General features: G+C 47.4%; 1 protein-coding gene across 1 annotated transcript in view; it reads left to right on the top strand.

Moving 5' to 3' along the window:
* Window positions 1-9,437, top strand: part of LOC100407909 (DNA-directed RNA polymerase II subunit RPB1-like) — a 71,576-nt gene that overhangs the window by 17,129 nt on the left and 45,010 nt on the right. The window contains 3 exon segments of the mRNA XM_078372839.1: window positions 3,988-4,159; window positions 4,253-4,348; window positions 4,433-4,649. Coding sequence (XP_078228965.1) covers window positions 4,569-4,649 — 81 coding nt within the window. The 5' untranslated portion in view covers window positions 3,988-4,159; window positions 4,253-4,348; window positions 4,433-4,568.

Here is a 9,437-nt window from a genome sequence, read left to right as displayed (position 1 = left end):
CAGAAGTCTCTGCTCCTCATTGGATTCAATTCATTTTCTTTTCTTTCTTTTTTTTTTTAAAGATGGGGTTTCACCATGATGGCCAGGCTGGTCTGGTCTTGAACTCCTGACCTCAGGTGATCCACCCACCTCGGCCTCCCAAAGTGCTAGGATTACAGGCGTGAGCCACCATGCCCGGCTCAACTCCTTTTCTTATCTTCTAGGTCCACTCTGTCCTGCATCCTCTGTGCTCAGGACTGTGGGTCTGCCATTTGCTGGTCCCCAGTTCTTCCAGTTTTCTGGGGTCACCCTATTCTGGTTCAGATTCCCATCCTGCATAATAGTAGGATCTGGCCTTTTCCATACACATTTTCATGGGTTATTTTTGCCTAGAAAAGAGTTTGTCTCATACCTACTCCCAAAAGCACTGTTCCTCTGCTGTCTTATGACTTCTTTTCTGCCCATTCTAGTGTACTGTATGGCCACATGCAGACAGAGGGAATGAATAATTGAAAACAGATTTAGCACATGCTAAATGAGTGAATATGGTTAAACACTGAGAACATGGCCCGGTGCGGTGGCTCACACCTGTAATCCCAGCACTCTCGGAGGCTGAGGTGGATGGATAACCTGAGGTTGGGAGTTCAAGACCAGTCTGGCCAACATGGTGAAACCCTGTCTCTACTACAAATACAAAAAATTAGCCAGGTGTGGTGCCAGATGCCTGTAATCCCAGCCACTCGGGAAGCTGAGGCAGGAGAATGGCTTGAACCTGGGAGGCAGAGGTTGCTGTGAGCTGAGATTGTGCCACGGCACTCCAGTCTGGGCAAGAAGAATGAGACTTTGTCTCAAAAAAAAAAAAAAAAGAAAGAATTTACAAGTTTTCTAAAGCAGAAGTCTCTTCCGTTATTTTCAACAGAGAGAACTAGGTCTTTAATTTTTTTTGTTTTTTGAGACAAAGTCTTGCTCTGTTGCCCAGATTAATGGCATGACCTCGGCCCAGTGTAACCTCCTCCTCCCAGGTTCAAGCGATTCTCCTGTTGCAGTCTCCCAAATAGCTGGAACTACAGGCATGCAACACCATGCCCGACTAATTTTTGTATTTTTAGTAGAGATGGGGTTTCACCATGTTGGCCAGGCTGGTGATCCACCTGCCTTGGCCTCCCAAAGTGGTGGGATTATAGGCATGAACCATGGTTCCTGATCGGTGCTTTGTTATAGTAGCCCAGACTGCTTAAGAGCTTTTTTTTTTTTTAAATGAGACAGGGTCTCACTCTGTTGCTGAGGCTGGAGGCCAGTGGCGCCATCACAGCTGACTGCGGCCTTGATCTCCCAGGCTTAGGTAATTATACTGCCTCAGCCTCCCAAGTAGCTAGGACTACTGGCCTGCACCACCACGCCCGACTAATTTTTGTAATTTTTTGTAGAGATGGGGTTTTGCCATGTTGCCCAAGCTGGTCTCGAACTCCTTGGCTCAAGTGATCCGCCAGCCTTGGCCTCCCTCCCAACATACTGGGATTACAGGGGTGAGCCACCGCACCTGGCCCTTTTATTTTTAAATTTTTATTTGTCCCTAACAATTACCATTTTGTTCTTATGTATGCTACAGAAAGGACCAGGGACTTAATTTTGTCAGTGTCCTTTGCAGTAGGAAAGCCCATGTGGGTACACATGAATGCCAAATGTAAACTTTCTTCTTTCAAACTCCTGATTCCTTGCGGTCTGTGCCAGGAGTCAGCTCCCACATTCCCATTACCTCTCTTTGTAGAACAGTTTAACTTCTTTTTTTTCTCTTTTGGAGATAGTCATGCTCTATCACCCAGGCTGGAGTATAACAGTGTGATCTCAGTTCACCGGTACCTCCATTTCCTGTGTTTAAGCGATTCTCCTACCTCAGCCTCCTGAGTAGCTAGGATTACAGGTGCACACTACCATGCCCAGCTAATTTTTCTATTTTTATTTTTTTTAAGTAGAGATAGGGTTTCACCATGTTGGTCAGGCTGGTCTTGAACTCCTGGCCTCAAGTGATCTGCCCACTTTGGCTTCCCAAAGTGCTGGGAGTACAGGTGTGAACCACTGTGCCTGGCCAATTTAACGTCTTCATCAAAGCTTCTTCCTCTAGGTTATGCCCCAGGGAATGTGGATGATGGGAATAGTCTTTACATTTCCGAGCCAGAAAGGCCTGTTAAAGAGTTTTCCTAAACACAAGAATAATTTCATCCTTTTCCTTTCTCCTCTGCCGGTGTGGCTTAAACTGCAGCTAGTGTTACTTCTGTTGTCTCTGCTATGTGGGTGTTTGGACCCCATGTTTGGCCTGGGTCTATACACATTTGTATTTGTTCCTTGAGACACCTACACATTGGACACAGGAGGCATGACATTAAAAACTGTCATTTTAAATTGTGTAATTTTAAACTGCTATGTAATAATGGAATGTAATTTCAGGGCACAAATTGTGTCATCTATTTCTCCAGTTAGTAATTTGGGGACCCCTTGTCCCTATTTGCAGGAAGTCCAGCACTTCCCTCTTTGAGTACTGTCACTTGCTATGTCATTGTCTTATGGTATGCCCAGGGAGACCTTGTCCTGCACTATCTAATGGGTCATTTTTCTTCTCTCTTTTCTTTTCTTCCTCTTTTCTCCCTCCCCTCCCCTCTCTCTCCTTTCTTAGATGGAATTTTGCTCTTGGCACCCAGACTGGAGTGCAATGGTGCTATCTCGACTCACTACCCCTTCTGCCTCCCGGGGTCCTGAGTAGCTGGGATTACAGACATGCACACTAGTAGAGATGGGGTTTCCCCATGTTGGCCTGGCTGGTCTCAAACTCCTGACCTCAGGTGATCCATCTGCCTCGGCCTCCCAAAGTGCTAGGATTAGAGACGTGTGCCACAATGCCCGGCTAATTTTGTATTTTTAGTAGAGACAGTGTTTTGCCATGTTGGCCAGGCTGGTTTTGAACTCCTGACCTCAGGTGATCCCCCCCGCCTCAGACTCCCAAAGTGCTAGGATTACAGGTGTGAGCCACCGTGCCCGGCCAATGGGTCATTTTTCTAGTGCAGCAGGGCCACGACAGTGACATAGACTAGACTTCCAAACTCTTTGTTTGCATGTTTGGGCAAAGTCCTCAACATGGGATTATGTGCCAGGGCTGCGACCAGACTCAGCCTCCTGAAACTTCAGGCCTTGGAGTTGAGCCTGGTCATTAGACCAGAACACTTTCTTCACACAGTGTTTCCCTTTGGGAGCCTGGGTGTTTTTTCCTGCTGGTGAACCTCCACTGGGACATTCTCAATCTTCGGGAGAGGCTTAATTAATATTTAGCAATGTTGAAAAGAATGAATCAGGGGCCAGGTATGGTGAGTCCTGACTGTAATCTCAGCACTTTGGGAGACTGAGGCAGGAGGATTGCTTGAGCCCAGAGAGTTGGAGCCTAGCTTGGGAAACATGGCAAGACTCTGTCTCTAAAAAAGGTAATAATACTGGGCCGGGCATGGTGGCTCATGCCTGTAATCCCAGCACTTTGGGAGGCCCAGGGGGGCGGATCATGAAGTCAAGATATCAAGACCATCCTGGCCAACATGGTGAAATCCCATCTCTACTAAAAATACAAAAAATATTAGCTGGGCATGGTGGTGCATGCCTGTAATCCCAGCTACTCAAGAGGCTGAGGCAAGAGATTCGCTTGAACCTGGGAGATGGAGGTTTCAGTGAGCCGAGATCGTGCCACTGCACTCTAGCCTGGTGACAGAGCAAGGCTCTGTCTCAAAAAGAAAAAACAACCCAAAATTAGCCAGGTGTGGTAGCTTGTGTGTGTAGCAACTGCAGAGGGGCAGGCATGGACTCAGGTCCCAGTGGCAGTCCTTGAGCCTGGATCTTTCTCTGTCCGGGATTCTTGCCCCTGAACCACTGTACCTGATCGGCTGTGCACCTTTGGGAGCCTCACAGTGCTTTTTGTGGGGACCAAGGTCCCACAGCCCACTTGCCCACTGACTACCCCTTGCATTTCAGGTTCCGCTTTGATTATACCAATGAGAGGGCCCTGCGGTGCACGCTGCAGGAAGACCTGGTGAAGGATGTGCTGAGGAACGCGCATATACAGAATGAATTGGAGCGGGAATTTGAGCGGATGCAAGAGGATCGGGAGGTGCGCAGGGTCATCTTCCCAACTGGAGACAGCAAGGTGTGTGTGGGTGGGAAGTGCTATGCTGCAGATGTGCCGCCCTGGATGGTTGTCCCCAGACTCAACCCCTCCCTCCATTCCCTCCTTCCTCAGGTCGTTCTCCCCTGTAACCTGCTGCACATGATCAGAAAATCTTCCACATCAACCCGTGCCTTCCCTCTGACCTGCACCCCATCAAAGTGGTAGAGGGTGAGTACCTGCTGAGGGGTCTCCAAGCCAGGCCAGGGGAAAGGAGACTGCTGGGCCCTGGTCTAACAATCTCTTCACCTTTAGTTGGTCCCCAGGAGTCAAGGAATTGAGCAAGAAGCTGGTGATCGTGAATGGGGATGACCCACTAAGCCAGCAGGCCCAGGAAAATGCCACGCTGCTCTTCAACATCCACCTGCGATCCACGTTGTGTTCCCGCCGCATGGCGGAGGAGTTTCGGCTCAGTGGAGAGGCCTTTGACTGGCTGCTTGGGGAGATTGAGTCCAAGTTCAACCAAGCCATTGTGAGTGTTGTGCTCCTCATGGTAGTCTTGTTTTTCTCCTTTTACCTGTTGACTTTGGTTTCCAAGAACAGCCCACTTCTGTCCACAATCACCTAATAACAGCTCTCATTCATGGAGAGACTGCTGTGTACCTTACCAAGTTCTGTGTTTGGCCAATAGCGGCTTTAGAACACTCCTAAGAGGGGAGGGCTTGTTAGTCCCAGGTTGCAGACACAAAAAGGCTTGGAGAGAGTGGCTGGATTGTATGATGGTCATGTGGGAAATAAGTGGCATGACTGGGATGTGATGTAGGAGAATTGTTCTTTTTTTTTTTTTCCTACTGTCCCTGCTGTGTGCACAGTCTAATTTAGATAAAGACAGGGAATTGGAGGGAGTAAACAAAAAAAGATTTACAGATATTGGAATATGCTTTCACTGGCTTTAAAGATTTTATAGGATAATAACAGGGTAAAGCAGTGTCATTATAATGTCATCATACCTCTGAATCTGTTCAAGTCAATTTTCATAAATTAAATAATAAAAAATATTAGGAAACACTGTGGAGCACGGCTGAAAGAAATGTAAGAAGACGTAAATGAAAGATATCTCATGTTCATGGATTGGAAGACTTAGTATTGTTAAATAGCGCTACTTCCCAAAGTGATCTACAGATTCAGTATAATCCCTATCAAAATCCCAACTGGCTTTTTGGCAGGAATTTACAAGCTGATGCTAACATTCCTATGGAAATGCAAGGGACGTAGAATAGCCCGAACAATATTTAAAAATAACAAAAGTTGTATGACTCTCATTCCTTGATCTTAAAACTTACTACAGAGCTACAGTAAGCAAAACAGTGTGCTCTGTCATAAAGGTACATATGAAGACTGATAGAGTAGAATTGAGTTCAGAAATAAACCCTGACATTTATGGTCACTTGATTTTTCGCAAGAGTGCCAATTTAATTAAATGGGGAAAGAATAGTCTTTTTAGCAAATGGTGCTGGGGCAGCTGGATATCCACATGCAAAAGAAGTTGGATTCCTACCTAACACCATGTACAAAAACTATCTCAAAATCCCTAAATTCAAGAGCTAACACTATAAAACTCTTGGAAACTTGGATACCTCTTAATGACTGTGGATTAGGCAGTGAATTCTTAGTATACCAGAAGCATAAGCATCCAAAGGGAAAAATAGAGATGAAAGGGACTTCATCAAAATTTAAAACTTCATGCTTCATAGTAAAGCATGATCAAGAAAGTGCCTACTATCAAGAAAGTAAAAAGATAACGCAGAGAACAGAAGATATTTGGGCTTTTTTTCCACATGTTATGAGGGCTGGTTGGCGGTGGGGGTCTCTCCTTGTGGCAGTATACCAGAGCAGAGTACAACGTGAAGGGAGTCGTGGCAGGACAGCATAAAAACGTTTCCTCCACTCGTTGAGTGAGTACTAGTCGAAAGGAGTGCTGCTATAACCAAAGGAGGCATTATGCTTCCAGAAAAATCTCAGGGAAAACGACTGCAAGCAAGAGTAGTTGCCATTGGATCGGGTTCTAAAGGAAAGAGTGGAGAGATTCAACCAGTTAGCCTGAAAGTTGGAGACAAAGTTCTCTCAGAGTATGGAGGCATCAAAGTAATTCTAGATGACAAGGATTATTTCCTGTTTGGAGATGGTGACATTCTTGGAAAGTATGTAGACTGTCACTGTTGAAATGGCATCAGCATGAAGCTGCCCATTCCACTGAATTTCTGAAATCTTTCATCATGTAAATAATTTCTGTGGCCAGGTGCGGTGGCTCATGCCTGTAATCCCAGCACTTTGGGAGGCCAGGGCAGGCACACCTGCAGTCAGGAGTTCGAGACCAGCCTGGCAAACATGGTAAAATCCTGTCTTAAAAACAAAAAAATTTATGTACACACATATATTATAAAAAATTAGGCTGGGCGCGGTGGCTCACGCTTGTAATCCCAGCACTTTGAGAGGCCTAGGTGGGTGGATCACAAGGTCAATAGATTGAGACCATCCTGGTCAACATGGTGAAACCCCGTCTCTACTAAAAATACAAAAAATTAGCTGGGTATGGTGGCGCGTGCCTGTCATCCCAGCTACTCAGGAGGCTGAGGCAGGAGAATTGCCTGAACCCAGGAGGTGGAGGTTGCGGTGAGCCGAGATCGAGCCATTGCATTCTAGCCTGGGTAACAAGAGCGAAACTCTGTCTCAAAAAAAAAAAATAAAAACCATTTCCATATCTCTCTTTTTTAATAAACTAATAACTAATGACAAAAGAAGAAAATATTTGGAAATCATTTATCTCATAAGGACCACACATGAAAAATATGTAATGGACTATAACAAGTCAACAATAAAAAGTTTCAAAGGGGGCTGGGCATGGTGGCTTACGCCTGTAATCCCAGCACTTTGGGAGGCCAAGGCAGGCAGATCACCTGAGGTCAGGAGTTCGAGACCATCCTGGTCAACATGGTGAAACCCCGTCTCTACTAAAAATACAAAAAATTAGCTGGGCGTGGTGGTGCGTGCCTGTAATCCCAGCTACTCAGGAGGCTGAGGCAGGAGAATTGCCTGTTCCCAGGAGGCGGAGACTGTGGTGAACTGAGATTGCGGCGCCATTGTACTCCAGCCTGGGTAACAAGAGCAAAACTCTGTCTCAAAAAAAAAAAGGAGAAAATATTTGGAAATCATCTATCTCATAAGGGCCATACATGAAAAATATATAAAGGACTAAAAAAGTGAACAATAAAAAGTCTCAAAGGATTTCAATACATGTATCCCGGCTGGGCATGCTGGCTCATGCCTGTAATCCCAGCACTTTGGGAGGCCGAGGTGGCAGATCACCTGAGGCCAGGAGTTCCAGACAAGCCTGGCCAACATGGTGAAACCCTGCCTCTACTAAAAATACAAAAATTAGCCAGGGATGATGGTGGGAGCAAAACTCTGTCTCAAAACAAACAAACAAAAAACAAAAATTAGCTGGGCGTGGTAGTGCATGCCTATAATCCCAGATACTCAACTTGAACCCAGGAGATGGAGGTTGCAGTGAGCTGAGATCGAATCACTCTAGCCTGGGGGACAGAGCGAGACTCCAGCTTAAAAAAAAAAAAAAAAAAAAAAAAAAAAAGTCAGGCATAGTGACTCACACCTGTAATCCCAGCATTTTGGGAGGCTGAGGCTAAGGCGGGAGGATCACCTGAGGTCGGGAGTTCGAGACCAGCCTGACCAACTTGGAGAAACCCCACCTCTACTAAAAATACAAAATCAGCCAGGCATAGTGGCACATGCCTGTTATCCCAGCTACCCGGGAGGCTGAGGCAGGAGAGTCGCTTGAACCCAGGAGGCAGAGGTTGCAGTGAGCCAAGATCATGCCATTGCACTCTAGCCTAGGCAACAAGAGCAAAATTCCGTCTCAAAAAAGAAAAACTGGAGAGATGGGGTCTCTGTGTTGTCCAGGCTCATCTCAAACTCCTGGCCTCAAGCAGTCCTCCCACCTCAGCCTCCCAAAGTGCTGGGATTACTGCAGCTGGCCTAGTCTCAGGATAACTTTCTGGGCCCCAAGCCCCACCCACTGCCACCGTAGTCCTGGTGATCTCTGAGTTCTGGCCAAGGCTGTTCCCCGACCAGCCTCTCTGAAGAAGGGACTTGAAGCAGCTAGGATGCTGTGGTGAGCAGGGAACTTGGTGTCTCCAGCTATGAGGGTGACATCACAGAAGAGGCCACAGAGCCGCTGTTCATTGAGCTGGTGCAGGACAGCGGGAGCATGGGACGGGTCCGTCACCTCTGCAGGGGGGGGCATGATGCCAGCCTAGACAGTGAAAGAAGAGGCCGGGGAGAGTCTCAGAGGCTGGGCAGAGGGCAGGGGCTTCTAAGATCAGGCAGGGAGTGGGTCAGGGCTGCTGGTCAGAAACTAGTGGAAGGCTGAATCACTTCAGGTCAGAGAAATCAGGGGTTGGCCTTAGCCACCCAAGTCTGGCCAGCATCCAGGACCTGTATGTCTAACTCACCTCTGTATCTGGAAGAGGCCAGAGATACCTCAGGTCATGGTGAAGGTCAAGGGGTCATGACCTCTGAAGTCACAGACTAGGGAGATCAGCAATGGAACCTCTCGTCGGAAGGAGGGGGAAGCCCCGCTACTCCTGAAAGCCATTTCACAGAACTCCCCAGCCTAGAAAAAATGGCCGCCCTCCTGGCCTGCTGCTTTGGGTCTAGTTTTTCCTCACTGCAGTCCTCTGGGCACCCTCTCACCTGAGAGCGCAGCCAACATGGAGTGGGACGGGGGGTGGCTCAGCAAGTCCCTTCTGCTGGGCCTCTTCCTTCTGTGGAGAAACAGAAACCATGTCAGGGGAACCCAGAGGAGGAGCCAGGAAAGGGTCCTCGGGCAGGGAAGTGGGAGGAAAAGCCCCCAGGAAGTGGGGACGGTGCAGCACTGGGGCCAGAGAGGACACCCCGGTCAGCCCAGAACCCTCCCCCGAGCCTCAGTCAGGTTATTTGTTTAGCTGCATCCAATCAAACCTAGAAGGTCAGGCAGATTATCGCAAAGCCTGGTTCTGCCGGCCCAGAGAATACAGCGACAAGATAATTTGCATATTCCCAATTCACCTCCAAACAGTACAGCAGCACAGGTCCAGCCCCACAGGTTCAGGGAAGCCTGTCACATCACTCTCAAGTCCCTTTGCCCCAATCTTCAGGGCTCAGAGAAAGTCAAAGATTTGCACATGGTCTTTTACCACAAGGGTCTCATTTACATAGCAAAATAATTTGTTTTTTTTTAAATTGAACCTCATTTGGTAGCTAT

The sequence above is a fragment of the Callithrix jacchus genome, chromosome 5 (assembly GCF_049354715.1).
Source record: "Callithrix jacchus isolate 240 chromosome 5, calJac240_pri, whole genome shotgun sequence".
NCBI lineage: Eukaryota > Metazoa > Chordata > Mammalia > Primates > Cebidae > Callithrix > Callithrix jacchus.
The sequence above is the reverse complement of the archived record's forward strand: the minus strand, read 5'-3'. Positions and strand labels throughout refer to the sequence as shown.